Below are 23,912 nucleotides of genomic sequence, written 5' to 3'. Positions count from 1 at the left end.
AACAGAGAAGCTTTTGGTGCCAGCTGTTCCCTGATGTGCTTCATGCATCCATGACCTCTCCAGGCTCAATTCATCATGCGTCAATCAGCCTCACGCAAAGCTCCTTCTGCACAAAGGTCTCCTTTCTCCCGTGTTTCCAGGAGTGGGACTGGGCAGCATCAGGAATGCTTGCAGCAGCAACGACCGGCCCGCAGATGATCCCGCCGACCGTCCGTGCCAGCCTGGAAATACAAGGAAATACAAGGAAATACAAGGAAATACAAGGAAATACGAGGAAATACAAGGAAATACTACAAGGAAATACAAGGAAATACTACAAGGAAATACAAGGAAATAATACAAGGAAATACAAGGAAATAAAAGGAAATAAATACAAGGAAACACAACCCCTCCCTTGCTATTTTGAGGTGGGAACGATTGAGGTGTGTTTTGTGGAACCCGGAGAAGCAGCTGGAGCGCAGCACCGGCTCCCGAGCGGCGGCGGACGGACGCGCGGGGGCGCGGCAGCACCGGCACCGGCACCGGGAGAGCAGCACCGGCACCGGGGGAGCGACACCGGCACCGGCACCGGGAGAGCAGCACCGGCACCGGGGAAGCGACACCGGCACCGGCACCGGCACCGGCACCGGCACCGGCACCGGCACCGGCACCGGGAGAGCAGCACCAGCACCGGGGGAGCGACGCCGGAGCGCTGGGGTGGCACACCCGGGCAGCACCGCTGGGCACACCCGGGCAGCACCTCTGGGCACAGCTGGAGCGCGCCTGCGCTGCACCGCTGGGCACAGCTGGAGCGCACCTGCGCTGCACCGCTGGGCACAGCTGGGCAGCACCGCTGGGCACACCCGGGCTGCACCGCTGCCTGGGTCTGCACACTGCGACGGAACCCCTACAGTCAATGCACGGTGCATGTGGTGGGGACAGTCCGTGTGTTCTGGGAACGGGAATGTTCTGGGAACGGGTTCTCATCGCAGCCATGACTCCCTCGCTGACCGCCACCACCCAGCGTGGATCTCTGTCCCTACACCCTTCTCCCCCTAAAGCCCATTTTTTTTCCAGGAAGATGCGGTGCTGTGCCAGCTCGCAGGTCCCTGTGGCAGGCTGCACCTGCTCGCACAGGATGTGGTGAGTCAAGTCAGCTTTCTTTTTCCCCCTCAGCTTCCTTCATTTATGGCACTCCACGAGCCCCCTTCCCCTTTTCTCCAGCCGCAGACAGTGTGAGCTCAGAGCGATCAACCCTCCTGCAGACAGCCCTGTGCCAGCAACCTCCTCCTCCCCCGGCCTTCTTGGAGCATCCCCCTCCTCTTGCCACCTCTCCAGCCCATCCCTGCTCTGCCAAGGGACCCCCAGGTCCTACTAGGAGTGAAAATGGTGTGTGGGAAGTAAAGACAAGCCTGTGATGTGAGCTGCCACCATTTTCTCATGTGCATCGTTAAGGGATGTCTACCCTAAAATTTTATTTTGAGGATTGAAGAAGAGACAACGGGTGAAAAGCAGAGAGACAGGAGAAGCACAGGGTAATCACAATCAGATGTCTTTACACACCAGCTGTTTGGCAATGCCACAGGGGCACTTCCAGCCTGGCACAACTCAAGAGAGTCAATCCATGCGAGTTTTTTCCCTTGCGGGCTCTGAGTTTTCATGACCAGAGGCGCTGCAAAACTTCCAGAGCTTATCAAGGCTGGGAAACAACACTCAGACAACCCTGTCTAGACAAAGCCATGTTGTGAACGTACCAGACAGGAGACCGCCACGGTTAGAGGTGGCATTGTCGCTGTGTAAAGTGACACGGTGTCACCATGTCACCATGTGACACATTTTTGCAGTGGATGCGGACACGGCTGGTCTCATGTCGCATGTCACAGGCCCTGTGCTGCAGCTCTGTGTGATCCCAGCGCTGCCCACAGTCACACGCACAGAATCACAAAATTGGTTAGGCTGGAAAAGGCCTCTGAGATCATTGAGTCCAACCTGTGACTGAAAATTGTCACCCAGGCCAGAGCATCGAGTGCTGTGTCCAGTCTTTCCTTAAACACCCCCAGGGACAGCGACCCACCACCGCCCTGGGGAGCCCATTCCAATCACCCTTTCTGTGAAGAATTTCTTCCTGATGTTCAAACTAAACCTCCTCTGGTGCAGCTTAAGGTGCTCTCGAGGGTGAGAAAAGCCATTTAAAAACGGCTTTCAGCTCTCTAGAATCAGCGTGTAAGCAATGCCGAGCAGATCTCATGGAAAGCTCAGAGGCAGAACGACTGGTTGTGTTCTCCACAGAAAGGGCTCGTTCCCATTCCTGCTGTCCCGCCGGCTGAGCAGAGTGCTGGGTAAGCAGCTCCTGCAGCAAAAAAACCCTGCTGCCCTCAACAGTGTCGGTGACCCCGTGGCTGAGGCATCCAAGGGCAACATTCCCTCCAGGAACCGTCTCCGGAGTGGTCAGGGCTCTTCCCTCAGCTGACAGCACATAAATAAATCAAAACGCCGATTTTTCCACAGCACCTCCACCCAGAAGAGTTTCTTGGCCCTGGCAAAAGCTCATCAGAGGGAAGTTGTGCCCGGCAGTGAGGGCTGTGCCCACGCCCAGGGCCTGCCCAGGTGAGTCAGTGCCCAGGTGAGTCAGCGCTGGTAGAGGGCTCTGCACAAGGAAAACAGATACTGTGAACGCCCTTGGGCAAAAATCTGTGCCGAGAGTGAAGCCAAGTCCAGGTGCCACGAGGGGAGCAGGACCTGGAGGTGCCAGGGGACAGAGACTGTCCTGGCATCACGAGGGGCCAGGGCTCGGAACACTGTGAGAGCACTGCCCTGCCACGGGCACCGTGAGAGGATCTGAGGGCACTGCTTTGCCACGGGCACCGTGACAGGATTCCAAGGCACTGCTCTGCCACGGGCACCACGGGCATTCACCTGCCCCAAGCCCCCTCCAGTGCGCTCTGACCCGGGCGGAGGCACAGCCCCTGTCCCTGCCCTGGCTTCGCACAGCTGGGACCGGGACCGGGACGAGGATCGGAATCGGGATTAGTATCGGGATCGGGACTGACAGCAGGGCCGGGATGGGGATGGGGATCGGGATCGGGATCGGGATCGGGACCCGCCCGGACGCACCCACGGGCCGGGGGCGGTGGCTCGGGCGGTGCCTCGGCCCCGCCCCGCCGGAAGTGACGCACCAATCACGGCCGCCCGCTCTCTCCGCCGCGAACAAAAGGGATTTTCACCCTCGGCCCCGCCCTCCAGCCGCCTCATTGGCTGTGCCCGCCCCCGCCCCGCCCTGCCCGCGGCGGATTGGCCCGCTCCCGCGGCTGCGGTGGCGCTGATTGGCGGGCGCGCCGTCGCTCCGCGGGCGGGGCGGGGCGGGGCGGGGCGGCCGATGGGGAGCGGAGCGGCGGCGGCGGCGGCGGCGGCGGCGCGGGGCCGGGCAGGTCGGTGCGCTGGGGCGGGCGCGGGTCCCGCTCTCGGCTCGGGCCGTCCCGGCGCGCTCCGGCCCGTCCCGGCGCGGCGCTGCCCCCGCGGGTGGGCAGAGGCAGGTGCGGGGCGGCCCGGCCCGCGGGGGCTGAGAGGGGCGGCGGCGGCGGGGCCGAGCTCCGCTGCGGGCGGGGGCGGCTGCAGTCGGGACCAAGGCGGCCGCAGGCGGCGGGGCGGGAGTGAGATCGGGGGGCGCGGAGGCCGGGGGGCGTTACCGGGATCTGGGCGTCGCTGCCCGCTCCGGCCGGGCCCGCTGGACGGGGATGCGATGGAGCCGGTTGTTGCTCCCCGCACCCGCATTCCTTCCCCGCGGGCCCCGGTGCGGCGCTTCCCTTTGTTCGCCGCGGTTGGACCGGGCCGGTGCAGCGCGGGAGCCGCCGAGGCCGGACCCTGCCGCCCCTTCCGCGGGGCCGCCCCCGGTGCCGGTCGCTGCAGAACCCGCTGTCCCGGGCTGACCCGCGCCGTTCGTCCGTGCCGGGGCCGGGGTCGGGGTCGGGGTCAGCAGCGATCGTGCGGCAGGAGGGGCGAGGTTCCCCGGGCGGGGGCTGAAGGTCAGAGCATCCGGCGGGGGGGTTCGGTTCTCTCTCAAGGCAGCTCCGGTTGTTGCTGCACGGGAGGACCCGCACAAAATCCACGCTCAAAATTTTCCTGATTTAATTCTTTCTCAGTATTACTTCAAAAACTAATGGGGTGAAGTTTTGGGTTTTGGGGGGGTTTTGTTTGTTTGGGGTTTTTTTGTGGATGATGCCCTTTTCTCCTTTAGGGCCGAGATACAAAGATGAAGGAAATATAAACACTTCTTGTTTTAACCTAGTTCTTCACGGTTCTGATGCAATGCCAGGTAGCATTGTGGATACACAATTATTAAATCTGTGCTAGCTTTTTTCCATTACATAAACATGTGCAATTATTGAAACAACTCAAACACCACCCGATACACGCAGAAGCAGTTTTGGGAACTTGTCTATCAGGACTTCTCAAACTGGTCATTTAGGTTCTCCCTTGAATGTGATTACACGACTGCCTGTGCTGGCTTCTGGAACATATCAGTTCCTCTTCAGGAACACAGGAAAGAAAATTAAGCTGATTCAGGATTATTGACGTTGTGGCATTGTTGCATTGGTGTAGGTTTAGGAAATACCCTCTTTCCAAGGCAGAAGGAACAGCAAGCTTTGTTCTTCATAATGTTTTTGAAAAAAATTAGAAGAGTTTTGAGCTAAGGGCTCCCAGAGGATCTTGAAGCTTCCACTTGACAAGCTGCCCTCCCCATGCCTGGGGCTGTGCATTCAGCTCCTGTTTGGTGCCTGCCCCTGACTCTGAGCCTTGCTGAAGTCACTGGGTGAGGTTCTCCCGTGCTGGCAGCGTTCTTTCAGCTGGTTCGTGCCCCTGTGCGTGTGAGAGCGGTGAAATGTAACCTAGCATGGTTTCATAATCCTGGCACCGCGATTGAGGGCGCGGAGGAGCTGCCACAGGCTGCAAGCTTATCTGTTGTGTTCCTCAAGTGGCACATGCCAAAGATAACTCCCCCTGGTCTGCTGGCTCGCGTGGTTCTACGTACACTTAAACTGCTCTTGATGGTTATTTCCAGTTAAATACTGGGAAATAGCTTTCTTAGAAAAGTTTAATCTCCTTGGGTGGTGGGTGTGGGTCTGTGGAGGAGACTCCAGTGGTCCATAGCTGAAAGGAAGCTCACCTTTAGGCAAGCAGAAAGTGATTATCTTTGTTTATGCTCCAAACTCTGGCTTATTGTCCAAAAATGGTGGTGTATCTCAGACTCGGGGAAAATATTTATATCATCAGACTAAACAACAAGGTCTTTGTGGTTTGTGATCTGTGTGAGTGCACCCAGTGTATTTCCCTGGATGTGAAGGGGTTATGTGCCCTGGGAACTGCTGGATCTTGTTTCCGATGCTGGGATACTCTGTCTCTTGGTTAAAGGTTTGGAAATAGAGGGTCAGGTTCCCCAGCTGAAGTGCCCAAATCCCTTTGGTAGAATGGGACTGTTTACAAGGGGGAGAATTAATAGGATTGGCATGATATTTTTATCAAAAGTGGGACGAGGGAAGGCACAGGGGTGTGTAGCTTGAAAGCAGCCTTGCACAGTTTGCTGTGCAAACTGGCTCCTGCTCTTTATTTCTCTTAAGTATTTTCCCCTGTATATGTTAGGACAGGGCTTGTTTATGTTATTAAGTGCATTAAAGACTACAGAGGCATGGTAAGAATAGCATGGCTTATTCCTATAACACTGGGAAGTACAAGTCACAATGGGAGTAGTTAGAATATAGAGTAGAAATTATTGCTGCCCTGAGTGATAGCTCTAAAATACCAAACTGCAGCTGGTAGCCGTCCTTGCTGTAAGACGGAGCTGTTCGGTGGCTCTTGGGGAGATGCAGCTGCACATTTCCACATCATCTCTTTTTAAGGGAAAAGCATGGGTGCAGTCATGTTGAAAGTCCATGTTCAACACTTACTGTGTCCTGGGGTAACAAGTAAATGACACACTTTGTTCTAAGATCCCCAAGGAAGCTTCTCCTTTTTCGTTTCCCGTTTATAATGCCCTAACACTACAGTAGCTTGGTGAGTATCAGGCAATAAAAGTTGTTTCCCACTGGTATCGATTCAGTGTTAGAACCTGTGAAATTTACTCTGAGCGAGGACTGAGGTGGTTTTGAAATTGAGCCATTCATCTCCTAAGCAGATGTTTGGATATTCCACATCTAAAGGCCGCCTAGGGAAATCCTGCAGCTTTGACATAAGCACCAACACAAACATAGTAAATATCAAGGACTAGAACCAGTCTATGTCTCTTCTCACTCTGCGTGTGGCTACTTCTTTATGTTTTAGCATTTCTTTGCTGCTTCTGTCTTCTTTCTCTCTTCTTTCTAAGATACCCAAGCTGTAAATCACACTCCCTCCGCACGGTCTCAGCTCCCCATGGTGACAGAACCCTCCAGCCGTGTCGGAGCTGAGGGATGTGCTCATGCTCCTGCCCTGGACATCTCTCTGCCAAGGTCCATTGACTGACCAGAACTGATCAGTGCTGCGGAGTGACCAGCACTGCCCTGGCCCACAAAAATGTGATTTTAGTCAATACACCGAGTTTCCTAAATTGTGCCTTTGCATCAAGTCCTGACGAGGCTTTTTGGACACGATGACAGATAGGAACAGATTTCCTAAACTCGTGGATTTTCCTCTTGAATATGTGAATGGATCTGCAGTAGGGAGCAGAAATGCGATGCTGACAGCTCTGTGGTGTCCAGTTCAGTCTGGTTTTGGCACAGCCAGCCGTGGCCACTTGCGCTGGCGTTTCCTTGAGCAGCCCCTGCCAACGGGAGGGAGAGCCAGGACAGCCTGTAAGGACCGTTGCTGCTTTATGGAATTTCATGTGGAACACTGTGAGCAGGAATGATGAGACAATTCCCTGCTTAGCAGAGGGGCACAGAGTAGATTTCTGATTTTCCTTGCTGTATGAAGACTACAGAACTTTGTGTTCCCAGCAACTGGAAAACTGCTCTGGCACAAACAAGACAGAACTTGCTTTTGTGTATAACTCTCCAAGGCACAGTTATGCAAATCAGTTGTAAAGGAGCAGTGACTTCAGACAAACTAGACTTTAGCTGGATAGACTTCTCCAGCAGGGGCTCATTTAACCCTTTATCACTTGCCACTGGAGTTTGATATCTCTGAGTAGCTTCTTCATGCTGTAGCATTTTCTGCTTGACACTAAGTGCCATGGAAGATGGACATGGCTTTGACTCAGAAAGTGTATTTGGTGGTTGTGCAAAGCACAAGACTGCTTAACCGGGATATTTGTGTCAGAGACAAGGATCTAGTCTGAAATTATTTCCATTTTTAACAAAATCTAATAAAAAGGCTTATTACTGAGCAGTGTTATGTGTATCAGCAAAGGTGCAAGGGAATATGAAGCTCCTTTATGTGCAGTTCAGATGATGGCTCTCTTATGTAGGCAGTAAAATTATATTCAATAAATGATGCTGATATTGAAACAGTTTGAAAGAATAGTAATTAAGTGCTTGTTTTCTGTGGCATTGATTTTTGTGAAGTGGTTTGGGCCTGTTCCATCAGTGGGGGTAATGGCATTCCCAGGAAGGGAATCCCAGCGCTGCAACATTCCCAACACTGCTCAGCTCGTGTGGGTGGCCCAGTTTGGCCTTCGTTCATCACAGCTCCTCAGTGATGTTTGCAGCTGTGTGAGGCAGATGTGTCATCAATAAGACTTTTAAATATCCATGTTTTCCCCCTCTCCTGTTAATTTTGGCTACTTCTTGCTGAATATTGTCCGGGTCCTGTTACCCTGCACGTTCTGCCGTCACCATCTGGGTGTGCATGTGTTCCTGTCCCTTGGGAGAAGGTGACAAATGCATCTTCTGCAGCTGGTCTTGGAAGCTGGAGAGAAAATTACCTCACTTCAGGGCAATTTGCAATCCCAAAAAATCTGGAAGCTGAAGTTAAATGGAGATTATATGTCATAGCTTCGAATACTGATCTTAATGTCCAAAGATGTACCTACTAAACTGGGATTCATTGTTTTTTCAGGTTTTCAGGATGAATCTGGAAAAACTCAGCAAACCAGAGCTGCTGACGCTGTTTAGCATTCTTGAGGGAGAGTTAGAAGCAAGAGATCTCGTCATAGAGGCTTTAAAGGTAGGTTTTAAGTATCAGGATAAGAAACAAGCCTGACAACAGTACTGCTGTAAGTTCTGCAGAGTGCTTGTATGCAATGTGAAGTTCAGAGGTAAAGATTTATTACTGGCTCAGAATCCCATTTTCATATCAACAGGATCACAAAATAAATGCTGTATATTATTTTTGTCTTGGGATTCATTGTTGGACTGGCTGCAGGAAGCATTTTGCTGTTGAAATACCGTGTTACGTGTGTGTTTTCATCCTCTCTGATGAAGAACCGCGTGTTTCTGCTGTGTCAAAGCTCTACCAGAACTCCTCGGTAGGTTTTTTTCCTCCTTTAGCGAGGAGGGCTGCTTAAAGCAGAAACTCTTCTCTCCAAGAGGGATCACAGATTAGTCCTTTAGTGATAATAACGTCAGACTAAGTCAAAAGCATCCGTGGCTTTGTGTTGACTAAGCCACCCTAAGCTGGCACAGCTGAGAGCAGCAGCCCTGAGTGCTCAGCTACTTATTCTTTCCCTTTGCTGGCACGGGCATTAGTGTAACCTTCCAGGGAGGCAGATGCCAGCTAAAAACTGCTCCAAAAAGCCACTTTCAATCCGTGTCAGTGCAGCTGAGGTCGTGGTGCTGCGGGAGCAGCGTGTGATGGGAAAAGCAGGGGTGGTGCTGGAGCTTTTTTCTTGAGGTGCAGGAAAAAACTGGCTGGTGCTGCTGCTGACCTGCACTGGGAGCGGGGCTGTGGTGCTCTCTGCACAGTTTGCTACGTTGATATGGAGCCTGGAAATTATTTTAGAAAATATATTGTCTGTGTGTAATTCTTCTGCTCTTTGAAGGATGCCTGGTTGGCGCTCAGCCTCAGCAAAGTGGAAAAAAAGAGCGGTATAAATGATGGCAGCGTCAATTTTGGAAGAAATTAGTCGTGTTAGGGTTGAGTCTTGAAGGCTTTTCCAAGCTGACCTGCCACTGCTCATAATGTATAAAAGTTGCAGCTATTTCTAAAGAGGAATGGCAGCTTGCAGGCCTGAGAGCTGCAGGGGCTTGCTTTTCCAGCAAAAGCTTCTCCAGCTTGATTACAAACATCTTTTAGGAGGCATGTCCTTCTCCAGAACAGTCGGGATGCTGATGTTTGCTGCTGGCTGCTTTTGCATTTAGATAATCCTTTTCTTTTGGAGGAGTGTTGTTACCCTCTGGGAAGTATTGATCGGGTGGAAGGTTTGTTTTCTGTTTGGGAACACACTTGCAAGTTTCTGCTCTGTCCTGGGATGGGTTTTTTCGCTGTGTGTGGTCAGAACGTGTAACCAAAACAAGGCTCCCTTCGGTATTTCAGTGTGAAATGTGAACAGTGGAGCACAGATGGGAAGAAATGTAGCAGCTCCATTCTGGAGGCTTTTTATTGCCTGCCTTCCAGTGGTGTGAAGCAATTATCTTTCCTGTTGAAATTTAACCTGCAGTTCCCTCTTGTGCGAGGAGATTAATGCAGTAAGAATCCCCTTTTGGCGTGATTTGTCAAGTGCTCATAACCGAGAAGAAATTAAACGAAATTGTAACCTCTGCTTGGTAATTACAGAGTATAAAATACTGAGCTAATCAAAGGTTAGGGCTGTCTTCCCCTTCCTCTGTCAGGGATATGCTGTAGTGTTTCGTCTCGGGATTGTGAGGAAAGCTGGAGGTGCTGGGAAAGGGCAGCGAGAGCTTCAAATCCAAGCTGGCTCTCGCTGCCTCCTGAGAGTGATCTCAGGGAAAAATCGCCCCCCCTGGAAGGTGGCCCGTGCCTGCAGCGCTGTGAGATGCTGTAGGTGTCCAGCTGTGCTGCTCTTGGGCTCCAAAAGCTCGTTGTCAGCGATGTGCAGCCCAGGCCTGGCTTCCTGCTGGCAGCAGCTCTCTTGCCCTTTCGATGCGTGGAAGGAAAAAGTCGTGTAAGCGCTTAAATCTGGTGGCTGGGCAAAGGTTCAGCAGCAGAGGACTTCCAGCTTTGCTTTGTCCCTTTTTTTTGGAATATGCAGCTCGAGAAATCCTGGCCTTACACTGTTTTTCTCGTTGTTTGCTGATAGTAGCTGTGGTAACGGCTTCACCGTGCCTCGCTGCCCGAACCACTTGGTGCTCGACTGATTAAAGGAAACCTCGCTAGTCTCTTTACTCACGTTTCGATGCATAAAAGCGCTGCCCTGAAGAAAAAGAAAAAAAAATCCGAGACTGAATTAAGGATTTGAGCTCTTGAGAGCATTGAGCTTCACTTGCATACATTGGACAAACAGAGTTGCAGTTAGCACAGATTGGGGCTGGGGTGAGCTGGGTGCTGCACACACACAGGAATTGTCTGACGTGGTCTCACAGCTCTCTCAGCTCCCTGAGTGCTGTGGATCCTGCCTCGGCTGCTGGATTCCTTGGGAAGAGCGAGAGTTTTGTGTTAAATGTGGGTTTGTGTTGGGAGCAGGTGGAGTTCAATCCTCTGAGCTTTCTTAGGGGGTTGCACACACCTGAACCGCAGCAGCGATTTTCTCCAGCAGCTGCATTAAACACGTAGATGTCAGCGGTGGGAAATCAGAATTTTATCTGCGCCTTTGCTTCCCACATAGTAACAAAAACACATCTCCCTTCATGGGCTAATTTCACTTCGGCTTCAGATTTAAATAACTCCGAGCTCTGGTTGTTTTGAGTCAAATCCTTTGGTACATCACAGAAAAGGACAGGCGCTTGCGGAGGAGGAGTACCTTCATTTGTAAACATGGCATCGGGTTGTAGTACAGTCTGCAATAACTGATATTCCTGCACGCCTGGAGACAAACGCTTCGAATCTGGCATTTAGCAGAGAGAATCCATGCATGCAGATGACAAAGCTTAAAATAGTTTTCTTCTCCCTCATGGTATCAGGCACTTGTTGGCTGGCACCGGCCCCGTTTCTCTCTGTGTCAAAATCGAGCTGCTGAGCTGGGCATTCCAGACACTGCTTGTTGAACTCCCTCCTTTTTTCTCCCTCTCTTCACCCCCTCTCCCCACATTTTGACTCTTTCTTCCTTGCTGACTCTATTCAAAATATTCTTTCCCAATGCTTCAGTTTGCTTCCTCTGTTTTAAAACCTCTTTGACAAAAAAAAAAAGGTTGGGTTTTTTTTGTTTTTGTTTTTTTTTTTTTTTGCTTGAAAGTAGCTTCCTGTCCACTACATAAATCTCAATGTTCTCCTTGGAACAGATTTTAAGCCTCGCTTTTTATTGTGCTCCTTTTCCTGTAGTTATAATTGTGTTTATATCATCCAAAAAACTCAGATGCTGTCAGAGAGTTGCATAATCCTGAGAGTTGGACTCTCAGTCCTTGCTGCTGTGTAGGAAGGGCTGCATGAACCACAGGTTTACCTTCTGAAATAGCAAACCACGACTGGAAACAATTCAATATTTAAATGGATCTCCAGCACCGTGTTAGAGCTCTTTGTTCCCTCCCCCCTGCTCTGTTAAAGAGGGTTTTCCATACGTTAGAACCGAAGTTCTGTTTACTTTTGGAAAACAGGAAACAGCTCTCTGGCTTATTCTTTTATGTTAATAAGGCCTCGGGCAATTTACACCGGAATAGAAACTATTTTGTGTTAATGACTGGGAGCTGGTATTCATCTCTTTGCTTCTGAGCTCAGTGATTCACTATAAAGCAATATCAATGCAAAACTAGGTGCTGTTTTTTAGTGGGTTTAGAAATTAGCTTTACAGCGCAGTTTCAAAAACTGAAGTCTACCTCTTGTTTAAATTTAAAAAAAAAAAAAAAATCAGTAATACAAAACCTTCCTGCTGTTAAATCTTTCACAGATGGGGCAAATTGGGCTTATGCATCACTTAGCAGGCAGCTTCCATGGAGCAGCGTTCCCATGGGTGCTGTCTTGCTGGAATGCAGGCGTTCCTTACAGCTTTTCTTGCAAGCTTGGGGGACTTTTCTGTTCATTTCTCGCCCGAAGCAGCACGCTTCTCCAGCATCGTTCAAAAACCCGACTTCTGCTCACCTTCACAGTCCCCAGGTGTGTGCTGAGCAGGAGCAGAGAGGTGTGGGAGTTCCTTCCATGCTGGGAGGGCTCCTGCTGTGCATTCCAGCTGTCTGGGTGTCGCTGAGCTCCCCGTTTTTGGGGTGACCAAAGTTCAGTCCCTGCACCACCACCCCAGGGCGCCGGGAGCCAGCCTGTCACCAGAACTTCCCAGGGAAAGAAGCCGCAATTTTGTGCTGCTTGACGTTTCCTGAGAAAACTTCAATTCCCCCAAGCTGCTAACAGGTCTCACTTGGGCAGATGTGGGCAGCTCTCGTTTATCAGCTCTGCTCACTTGGCGGAATGATGGCGATTAAGACAGATGCTGCGTTTCAACAATTTGCTTGGTGGCTCCGTGCCTGGCATTGCTGCAGAGCTGCAGCTGGTGCAACCCTGGAAACCCCACTCCAGCATCTGGACATTGATTTTTGGGCAAAGAGAGTGGTCCCCACCCCCATTTCCCTTCTCTGCCGGTGCTTGCTGTGACCTCAGCCTGTCTTTATTCCCAACTTCTGTCTCTGGGGAGAGAAGCTAATAAGGAAGTTCAAGGCAGTAGGGAGCTATTTAAAGCTTATTCCTCTCTCTGCTGCATGAAGGAGGAACTTCTGTGCAAATTGTTACTGGAGAACTGCAAACTCAGTAGCTATAGTTAATTAAGAGTGTGTTTGTCTTGTACCGAGGGTTAAAACCTGAGCTCTGAAATTACAGGGAAGAGAAATCCTCTATATATGTCCCAAAAACACTTGAAATAAGTCTTGGAAATTCCCTGTTTGATGTTCCAGTAAAACAAGTTGTAAAGATTCCTGAAGAGATTGAGAATATTCTGTCACATAAACAGGGTTTCAGTAGAAGGAAATATTTCATTAAAAAAAAAAAAAACAAACAGAAATAGGTTATGGGAAACATTCATCCCAAAACAGCCTAGAAATCCCAAGAGGAAACAGCAGCTTTTTCCTGACAAAGCAAAGCCTGCCTGCACAGGAAACATCTTTTCAGTTGGGTCAGATATTGCTTCTGCCCCACAAAATCACAATTATCTCTTCCCAAACAGACTAGCAGTGGTCCATTACCCAAACTTGAGCTCGAAGCCAGCCAGTTTCACGTGGAACCCTCTCTGTTAATGTCTAATTTTCCAGCCTTCTGGAATTTTATTTTAAATGGTAGTTCCCATTCATTGTTCCTTCTTGTTTTTAAAGGCACCCCAAGCTTATTATGTTATCTTCTTTTCCTGTTGGGAGAGGTCGCTTTAATAGTCTTGAAAATTGCTGAATAATCCATTTAGTTGCTTCTGGAATTTGGGTATTTTGGTGGGAAATTCACAGTTCTGCATGTTTGAGATTAGATAGAGGCACTAAATTGGAAGATGCAATTGCACAGAATAGCATTTTCTTTCAAAGCACCATTGCTGGTGTTGGAGGTTTCTGTGTCATCTCTGGTATTCAGATGAAATTTTCCCCTCCCTCACTAACACCGCGTTTTGTAGCCTTATTTCCTTTTTATTTAAGCTCGATTTTCCGTGGATTCGTGTTTTCCGTGCTGGGATCTGAGATCTAGCTTGATTTTTCTTTTCACTTCGACCTGTCTTCCATCAAAATCCGAAGTGTTGGGGATAATCTGGACGTGACCTCCAGTGCCAGAGAAGCTGAGCTGAGAGCTGTCCCAGGGAGGAGTCGCTCTCTGTGCCTCTTCCACGCCTGTATAAATTAACTTCTGGAGATGTTGGCACCGTGACTTGGTTTTCCAAGAGCTGCCTCAGTGATTTAGGTGACCCAGGTGTCTGCTCTGTAGGACCTGGAGCACAGAGGTGTCACAGGCTGGAAAATCCCGATTTGCATTTCCAAGCGCTCCGTGGCCCTGATGCCAACGCGCTGGGTTTGGGGTTTTTTTCGTGGTGCGGTCATTGTAGGATGACCTGGTTAAGACTTTTTCTCGTCTAGACAACTTTAATTAAATGTTTATGCTCTGCTGGCTACTAAAGAAGGCAAGCTGGACTTGAGAAAGCTCTTAATGTTGTGATAGTCTCATCTGTTTGTCATGCTGGTTCAGGAAAAACACTTAATTGCTCAGAGCAGCAAGGAAGAACTTCTTGTTCTTTCCCAAACAGGAAATAAACCACCCCACTGAATTCAACAGAGTTCAGAGCCCGGTGCTGTGAGGGGCAGAGGAAAACGTGGCTTTTGTTGCACCTCCAGCATTGCAAAAATCGCCTTAATCTCAGTTTTTGGAGCTCTTGTTTGGCAGAAGTTGCCCAGCAGTAAAGGTTTGTTTGCACGGTTGAAGCGCTGGTGCCCTTCTGAAGGGTCTCTCCCACGTTTCTGGGTGGAATGGCCAGCACTGGGATGAGTTGGGATAAAGCTCATCTGTCAAAGCAGTGAGGCCAGCTGGATGGAGATCCCAGTTCATATTTACAGACTTATTAATGCTTGAGTCACTTAGAAATTCCCTCCACACTTACATGGAGCTTTCATTGAGTCATTTTTATAAATACTTCAGAAAAACAGAAGATTCTCTGTTCCTTAAAAAAAAAAAAAAAAAAAAAATAGAACAAAACCTGTAGTTTTTCCTGTGATTCATTAAACCAGTGCTGCCCCATTATCCAGGGCTGCTCTCCCATTTCCAGGGCTGATTTTTTCCTTCCTCTCCTTTTTGTTATTGTGTAAAGTTAGAACAATATCTGAAGCTGTGATCAAAGGTATCCACAGTTCCTGATGGGTAATGCTGATAGAGAGGGAGGGGTATCTGTAAGTGTGAGCTGCTCCTCTGTGTTTGTTTGCTGCAGGGTTAAAATCCAGCTCCAAACTGGAATCACAGGACGGATGTCTCTAATTTGGTCATGGAGAAGATATTTTGGGTTGGGTTTTTTTATGCCCCTTGTCAAGGTAATGCAAACGCTTTTCCTTTTAAGAGCAAAAATTTTTATTTTTATTTTCGGTTTATTTCATGTTAATCACACGGCTGCTTTTCAGAATGCAAATCAGCGAAGCTCACCAGCCCTTTGAGTAAAGCCAGGTTTTATTATTTAACTCTGACTGTTCCAATGCAGCTCTAGCAGCTGCTGTGTGGCGATGTTCCACAATTGTGACTCCTGCCCCTGTGTGCTCGAGGGAGGCATCTGTGGTTTTGACGCTGGGACGTCACAAAAGAGCCATCCCAATGAGTCCTGCCTTCTGAGCTGTCTTTTCATTTGAGTCAGGCTCAGTCTTTCCTGTCCAAACGATGCCCTCGTGCAATCCCGTAAGCAAAGGGTGACGGCTTTGCCATTCCTCTTCCCTGAAAGGGTTTCTGGGGAGCGCACAGCGAGGCTGGCACTGGCTGCCTCTGCATTCAGAGCAGGGAGCTTTGTTCAGCTGAATGCCATTCCCAGCCTCGGCAGAGTGTGGGACTCGTGTTTCGAGCCCTCCACCAGCTCCAAAGAGCCGCTGTGCTTGACTTGGAAAGGGATTTCTGCTGTTTGTGCCCTGCCCAGCTGGGAGCAGAAGGGTGAAGCACGCCTGGGAAGGTGCAGGCAGCGTTTGTTTGGAGCAGTTTCTTGAGGGAAAAAAATGTGTCTTGTGTGTGTTGTGGCAGGAAAAGCACATTTAGGGTCAGAACCCTTCTGTAGGTCAGAACCCTTCTGTAGGTCACACCTGCTAGAGTCTGTTCGAAATTAAACATGGTTTGATGAAGGTCCCGAGGCTCGCTCTTGCATTTCTGTGGTTCAGGTGACTCGTGCAGGGGAAAAAAAAAACCACCTTTGTGGCCTCACTGAGGACATGGCAGTGCAGAACAGAGCAGAGCAGTCATTTGTGCATCGCAGGAAAGAAAAGGTGTGAACTGTCCTGGGAACAGTCCTTAGAGCAGATACACACCACGAGGAACTAGCTGAAATCTCCTATTCAGGAGTTATTTCTTGGCAGGTGCATCAGCTCTGCTGTCAGTGACACTGAGTCAATGAAACACTGTCACAGCTTTTCACAAATGCTCAGAATTCAGCCCAGAACCATTTCGCTGGAAATCCATGATTATATCTCCTTTAGCTAAGACACCTCTGAGGGCTCTTGCGAGTCTAAATTTGGTTTTCCTCCTGTGTCTTTTGTTGCATAAATACTTGGTTTCATACGGTTTCTTATCATGGTGGTAAACACGCAGATAATGCTTTCATATCTGTCTGTTTATGAGATTCTGTTTTGTTTTTAGACCTTTACAGTCATCATTGAATAAGACAAGCCTGTGGGTATCCTAACAAACAGATTTCCAGATGGAATGCCTGATTCATGGAATAATTGGGGTTGGAAGAGACCTCTGAGCTCACTGAGTCCAGCCATTAAAACACTGTAAATGCAGAGCTTAGTACGTGTGAGTTCTCTTAATTCTTACGAGCAGCAAAGGAAACCTCATCATTCCTGTCTTGCTTCTCGAGAAGCTAAGCTCTGTTTAGTCTGGATGAGAACATTAAAGAATTTATTAACAATTCACAGATTTACTGCTCTTGCAAGAATGAAACTCTCTAATTGCTCAACACGAAATTCTTTGATGGTGACACAGTCAAGGCAGGCACACAACTGCTTCTTTCACTGATGCGACAATAAATGATTAAATCTTTTGTTGAGCAAGTCCTTACCTTGTTTCCTTTCACACAGCTGTGGAATGTAAGTCATGGCCCTGGCAGGTAGCTGTGGTATGAGGATGTTTGTGGACTCAATATGTTGTGGAGATGCTGTGTTTTCAAACAAGATTTTTCTTTATTTCCTTTATTTCTAGCAGATAACAGGATATGAATCAGACTGTGTTAAATCCTTTTTAAATGGAGAACTGGGGGAAAAGGAATATTAACTACAAAGCCCGGTCTTCTTTAGCTAGTTCAAGTATATTAAAATGCAAATTTGTTTTTGTGTCGCAGGCCCAGCACAGGGACACATTCATTGAGGAACGCTATGGGAAGTACAACATCAGCGATCCACTGATGGCTTTGCAGAGAGATTTTGAGACCCTGAAAGAGGGCAATCACGGTGAAAAGCAGCCAGTATGCTCCAATCCTTTGTCTGTTTTGAAAGTGGTGATGAAACATTGCAAGAACATGCAGGAAAGAATGTTATCCCAGCTAGCTGCTGCCGAAAGCAGACACAGAAAGGTGGGTTTGGCCTCAGTTAAAGATGTGCAGGAGTTACAGTTGCATTTTAATCACATGTTAACTTCAGCAAAAACACCTCAGTTCCCTGAGGTTTGGTAACTGATTTGTTTAAACTTCTCACTCCAGATGATGCAGCTGGGGAGTTAATTAGTTATAATTCCGGAATTTCGAATATACACAAGGTGGTTTTGTTAGGACACACCAAAAAGGAAACGAGCTTGCAGCTGGGAGGGGTAATGCTTCCCAAAATGCAAGAAAGGCTTTCTGGAGGATGGAATTCTCAGCAGGCCCATCACTGGGACTTGTTCTCCCTGGTTATTGGAGAGCTGCTGCCAGGGGAAAGCACCTCCTTGTGCTTCCCTAAGAACGTATGGAGTGACCAAAAGTATTTTTCTTGCCATTTGGCCTCTTTAATGAAGCACCTATTATCCTTCAGATATACATTTAAAATATATAGTGACACCAATAAAGTGCTTGGCCGTGTGTCAGACCGTGCTACCACAAAAAGTGAAGTCACTAGAAGTGAGAACAAGGTTGTGCTTCACTTTTGAAATAACCAACCGAGTCATACAGTAAAATCAAGTATTTTTTCACCTTTTCCTCTTCCTGTCTACTTCTGTGAAAGCTTCCTATATATTTGATGATATTTAAGCATTATTTGGATGCTTAAATTTCAGGAAGACTGAGGAGCTGCTAAATTCGTGGTGAGTATGTGTTGGGAGAGCTTAGCTTTGGTGATGAGACACAGCAGAGCCTCTTGGGAAGTTTGTATTCTGGCTTTTTTTTTGTTGTTGAGTTAATAGCATTTCAATTATTCATGTAATTCGGTGTTAAAGCTGAAGGAGCTCCTTCACTGGGTCCTTATGGGAAGCAGTTTCACTTCAAGAGCTCATCTTGTTCTTAAGTGGAAGAACAAATTAATGTTCTTTAAAATAAACTTTACACTGGAGTCCTCAAATCCCTGTAAGGCGCTGGGAGAAGGCTGTGTGGGAATTGCTGCTGGAGCCCCAGCAGGGGCTGTCCTGTGCCCCGTGGCTCCTGGATGCAGCACCTCTGCTCCTGCTGGGCCTTGGATGGATGGTGCTGCCAGGAAATTCTGAGTTTCAAGGGACAGGAGGCACAAACTGAAATAGGGGAATTTCCAGCTGAATGCGAGGAAAAGCTGACTTCACTTTGAGGGTGACAGAACGCTGGAACAGGCTGGGGAGGGGTTGTGGATTCTCCTTGCCTGCCAATATCCAGAACCCTCCTTGGACTGATCTGTGACCCTGCTCCAGGGCAAGGCCTTCCAGGGGGGCTGGGCTGGATGATCTCCAGAGATCCCTTCCAACCCCAGCCCTTCTGGAATGAGGGCACCGTTCGTGACATGAATTTAGATAGTTAACAATAAAATGAACGCAGATCCAGCGTGAGGCTCAATTTGACACGACAGTCGCACATCCTGAACTTGTGCAAAAGCTGCTTTTCTGTGATCTGGCTTGAGCTGGGCTGCCTGAAGCTGCTGTGGTGCCTCTCCCGTGTCGTGGAGCCGTGCAAAAGGCACCGATCCCTCCCTGCCTGCGAGGGACACCTGGCCACTGAGTGGCTGCTGTTTGTTGGGCAGGTGATCCTGGACCTGGAGGAGGAGAGGCAGCGGCACGCCCAGGACACGGCGGAGGGGGACGATGTCACCTACATGCTGGAGAAGGAGCGGGAGCGCCTCACCCAGCAGGTACCAGCCCTCCAAACCCCGGGCTCCTGGGCGGGGAACTCGGCAGGGACGTGATGAAAGAGCAGCAGGAACCTCCCTCTGTAAGGCACTCCTAGCTTTTATCATCTCGATAAGGAAATCAGCCTTACATTTCTCAGTGTGTTTTGGTAGCTGAGCACTATTAACAGGCAGTCAAATGCTTTGAAATCCTGCTTCAGGAGTTCTGAAGAACAGGGCTGCACTTAAAATTAATAGCGTGCTGCAGAACCCAAAATTCAGAATAAGTCATGGAAGATCTCCTGGGGGTGTTGTTCAGAGATGCTAATAAATATTTAAGCCACTGTTTTCTGTTGCTCAGGCGCCGTAGCCTTTGTTAAGCACGCATACCACATCAGCATTGTAAAGCCTAAATGCCTTTAAAAGGCAAAGTGACAAAGTAGTAAATGAGGTGGAAGGAAGCTTTGCTTGTCCCATCAGTGCATGGCAGACCGGGTGCGTATCTCACCAAAAGCCAATCGAATTTCCTACAGGATTAAACTGCTAGTAAGTAATAATTGTTGCTCTGTGCAAGCTGACTTGTTCCAGGCTGTTCTGCAGAATTTTGGGGCAATAACCTCTTTCTTAGCCGTTGTCATTTTTTACTGTGTAATTTCTCCAAGATACACGGCAAACCTGTTCCCTTTTGGGGTGTTGCCCTTCATTTACTTTCAGGAGGTTTTGTGGTACCCTTACAGTCTTTTTTTTGTTCTTAACTTCCAGGTGGAGTTTGAGAAATCCCAAGTGAAGAAGTTTGAAAAAGAGCAGAAGAAGCTGTCAAGCCAGTTGGAGGAGGAAAGGGCACGCCACAAGCAACTCTCTTCCATGCTTGTTGTGGAGTGCAAGAAAGCCACTGCCAAAGCAGCTGAAGAGGGCCAGAAGACAGCAGAACTGAGCTTGAAATTGGAAAAGGAGAAGAGTAAGGTGAGTAAACTGGAAGAGGAGCTGGCGGCCAAGAGGAAGCGGGGCTTGCAGATGGAAGCACAAGTAGAAAAGCAGCTCTCGGAGTTTGACATTGAAAGAGAGCAGCTGAAAGCGAAGCTGAACAGAGAAGAAAACCGTACAAAAGCGCTCAAAGAAGAGGTGGAATGTCTGAAGAAAGCCCTGAAAGAGCTGGAGGCTTCTTGCCAGGAGCACAGTCCCTCCGAGCCTGTGCATCCCAGCCCCTCGGTGACATCCAGGGGGGTCACGACTGACAGTCCCCCCGTGAAGTCTGTGTCCTGCCAGACCGAGAGTCTGCAGGCAGAACGAGCAAACCCCGCCAGCACCGGCAGAGCTGTTCACACCGTGTTTGCCAGCCCCTCCACGCCTGTTCATTCCTATGCAAAATCCAATGGGCATTGTGACACAGACGTGCAGGTGGGTGGGGAGACAAACGCTGCAGAGAGCCAAGCTCACAGGGAGAAACCTGCTGCAGCCTCCGAAAGCGCGGTGGAGAACGGAAGTTCTCCCGTAAGAACAGAGTCACCGGTGCATCTGATGTCCCAGCTCCCTTCTGCTGGCGTGTCCCTGTCTCCCAGCAGCACGGCTGCCTCCTCTCTGACCCCTTCTCCCTGCTCCTCACCCGTGCTCGCTAAACGCTTGGTGGGAGCCTCTGCCGGCAGCCCTGGCTACCAATCCTCCTACCAGGTGGGCATCAACCAGCGCTTCCACGCGGCTCGGCACAAGTTCCAGTCTCAGGCAGAGCAGGAGCATCAGCCAGGGGGTCTGCAGAGCCCCCCTTCCCGGGATCTGTCCCCCACCCTGGCAGACAACTCCGCTGCCAAGCAGCTGGCCCGCAACACCGTCACGCAGGTGCTGTCCCGATTCACCAGCCAGCAGGGCCCCATCAAGCCCGTCTCCCCGAACAGCTCCCCTTTTGGCACGGACTATCGAAACCTGGCGAATGCTGGCAGCCCCAAAAACGAGTCTGGGCACTCTCCGAGCCCTGTCAAGGTTTCCAGCCCGCTAAGCCCGTTGTCTCCTGGAATTAAGTCGCCAACCATTCCTAGAGCAGAAAGAGGGAACCCTCCACCCATTCCTCCAAAGAAACCCGGCCTCGCTCAGTCGCCCGCTGCTCCTGCCCCTCTAACCAAAACCTCTTCCCAGGCCTCCTCCCTGGGTGCCCCCGTGGATGTGGGGAGCAGCTGCTCCAACAACGCGGTCGTGTCAAATGGCAAAGACCTGGAGATCCTCCTGCCGAGCAGCAGCTAGTCTCCAGAAAACGGGAATGTGACATTCCACAGCTTAGCTTACCCTGGAGCTAAGACACTGTTTTTCCACTCCGTGTTATTTATTTCCGTAGTAGCAGAATCTGTCTGTATAAAGCATTTAGTGTATTTTTTTTTTTTTTCTTTTTAATAGGTAGGAAAATATTTTTTGTTTATGAAGAAACTTTTAACTACAGCTATACAGTAGCCTCCAAACGTCTCGTGGCAGCAGTCAAATCATTAGAGATAACAACCATAATCACATGGTAGGACCTATCAACCTCTAATGGGACTGAAATGCTACTTTTAAATTATGCAGAAATAATTTTTGCAGACTTTTTACTCCATATGAACATTTTACAAAAGTGCCTGAACTAAGCCTGCAATATGAATGTGATTCTCGGGAAAAGGTGAGGAGGGGGAACATCTAGCTGCAGAAACAAATTCTTCTGGAGTCCTGAATGTTGAAACCGACACTGGTTTTCCTTTTAATTATTTGCATTTGCTAAGATAAGTTAGCAAATGTGCTACAAATTCTGCAGAGGTGATCACCAGACCGGTGCAGCCAGCCAGGCTACGTCCTTCAGGACATAGCTCCCAGCTATTTGAGGAAGCACACATTTAGTTTCTTGGGGTAAAAATTTAGTTGTGATACCATCCAGATTACTTCTCTGTCAGTATTCCTTGTACATACAGTAATTTCTGCTTTCCTGCCAAGATGCCTGTGTGCTTTAAACGGCTGAGCTCTGGTTTCTGGTGTATCACCTGGAATTTTCAAGCTCTTCAAGCATTCTACTGTTTGTGTGTAGAACTTCTGAGAAAAGGATCTTTCTGTTAACGTGACAAAGATCTCACTAGTACTTGAAAAAGTAACTCGTCCATACAATACAGGGTTTTTTGCAACGCCTGTAACACGGGATCTTCGACTTTAAACAAAAGCAATAATTTTCTTCCTCATCTGCATCAGTTAATCCTGACTGACCTGGATTTTACCCAGTAGCTGTGGCGAGCTTTCCTTGGCTGCAAATACAGAACCAAGTCATTGCTGCTGTGGAATTGAATATGTAGATCTGTGTAAGTGTGTCACACACACACATACTAAACACACGGTGTATTAGGGAAATACTGATCTCTTCTTGATCTTCTGCCTCATATGAAGAAAAGGTGGCAATTCACTGAGATTTTAAAAAATTCCTCAGTGAGGAATTGCCCAAGTTTGAGGCAGGTCATGTGTGTGATGAAGTATTTGGACCCAGGAGAAGGAGGCTGATTCCTGTGCAGAAATGCTTGCTGCAAGAAAACCAGCGGGCACAGCACAGTGGTTCTTTGAGTCACTGTGCCGAGAAGTACAGGACAAACACCACAGATCAGTGGCAGAGGCTGAGAGCGTGACCCCGAGTTAATCATCTCGGGTGCTGGATGTGAGCTGATCCTAAATTTAGAAACCGGTTTTGCTGCTCGGTGTCGTCCAGCGTTGAGCGCGTCCCTGGGCAGCAGAGCCGCGTTTGCACGGAGCACAGCTCCCACTGCCAGGGGACACCTTCTCCTTTGTCAGTTTTCACTGTCTCATTGGGCAAAATCCCTTTGTTGTGGGGGAGATCCCTGTGCCGGGGGAGGATGCAGAGTTCCTTTGGGCTTTGAGCCTCGTTCCGTAGGACATCAGAGCTCTGTGCTGCTTTGGGGTGGCTGTTGTTGGACTGACCCCACACAGCCACGGCAGGGGTTTAGGGCTTTGCACAGACCTTTCAGTAGCCTTTTAGGTCGTGGTATTATGGGCTGTTGTTCCTAATCCAGTGGAACAGTCTGTGTATTAACAGCGGGGACACAGAGGCAGCCAGAGCTAAATGGGCAGCGACTCTTTTGGAAGCACATTTATTACTTTTTTAACTAAATGTCCACAGCAGATTTTTTTTTTTCCTCTTGCTGAGAGTAAATGTAAAAGTGGATGGGCAGATGGATTTTGGCCCATGTATCCCTTCTGATTGAAAAGTGAGGCTTTTGTATACACTGCTTTAATGAGTTTCTTTGCTTTTACATTAATCTGACTGGTATTATCCCCTTTCTTAATTGATAGCTCTAGAGAGAGAGATACTATGATGAAGTCCAATAGGAAATGCACTGAGTACTGTTTCTTCTAAAATATAATATGGGAAGGGGTATGCAAAAGAATGTATTTTTGCTAGTAGACTAACTTCTGAAAGAAACTAAGCACAAGGGATTAAAATGGATCCAACTAATTCAGTAAGACTTTAGAGTTAGTATTTAACTGTTGATGTAGATTCTGTGTGGAAGCGACTAAATATTTCTTCTCTAACTCACATGTGTCCTAAGCAGACATTGTTGCAGAGTTTGTCACTGGCTAATGGAGTATAATGAAGTGCAAAACATATAACACTAGTATTAATTCATTAACACTTGTAAATTTGTAAAGCCAAGCGTTACCAAGCTGAAGTCTTTAATCATTTTTATAGCTGATGGCATTAAACATGTTAAACGTTCATATTATCAATAAAGGATTTTATTTTTAAGATGTGCAAATTGCTGAGGGAAATGTTTGGAGCTGGGGCTGCCCAGGAGGAAACAGTCCTGCTGCTGGTGACTGGGCATCTGTGCTCACCTGGAGCTTTAATGGAAGCCCTGAAATGTCAGAAAAAATTGAATTTCTTGGGAGTACAGTGGATCCCGAGCAGTCTTTGCTGCTGCAGCCGGAGCATCTCCATCTCCACCCACCTGCAGCTGCTGGCGCTGGAAGTTGGGAGGTGCCCTGGGGTGCTTCAGGTGGCACAAGGAC

At 48.9% G+C, this 23,912-nt stretch overlaps 1 protein-coding gene across 5 annotated transcripts; it reads left to right on the top strand.

Annotated features, from left to right (window-relative positions):
- Positions 1-889: 889 nt before the first annotated feature.
- On the top strand, positions 890-23,655 carry CTTNBP2NL (CTTNBP2 N-terminal like). Of its 5 annotated transcripts, XM_040085579.2 has the most exons (6): positions 890-1,122; positions 2,488-2,586; positions 8,008-8,115; positions 16,976-17,206; positions 18,810-18,917; positions 19,656-23,655. In XM_040085579.2, exons 3-6 carry the CDS (start codon positions 8,017-8,019, stop codon positions 21,123-21,125), a joined length of 1,908 nt encoding a protein of 635 aa, XP_039941513.1. In that variant the 5' UTR covers positions 890-1,122; positions 2,488-2,586; positions 8,008-8,016; the 3' UTR covers positions 21,126-23,655. The 5 variants fall into 5 exon arrangements, with proteins under 5 accessions (XP_039941513.1, XP_039941515.1, XP_039941512.1 ...); XM_040085581.2 differs by lacking the exon at positions 890-1,122 and having other exon boundaries at positions 2,582-2,602; XM_040085578.2 differs by lacking the exons at positions 890-1,122; positions 2,488-2,586 and adding an exon at positions 3,372-3,407.
- Positions 23,656-23,912: the final 257 nt, after the last annotated feature.

This window comes from Hirundo rustica, chromosome 24 (assembly GCF_015227805.2).
Source record: "Hirundo rustica isolate bHirRus1 chromosome 24, bHirRus1.pri.v3, whole genome shotgun sequence".
Lineage (NCBI taxonomy): Eukaryota > Metazoa > Chordata > Aves > Passeriformes > Hirundinidae > Hirundo > Hirundo rustica.
The sequence above is the reverse complement of the archived record's forward strand: the minus strand, read 5'-3'. Positions and strand labels throughout refer to the sequence as shown.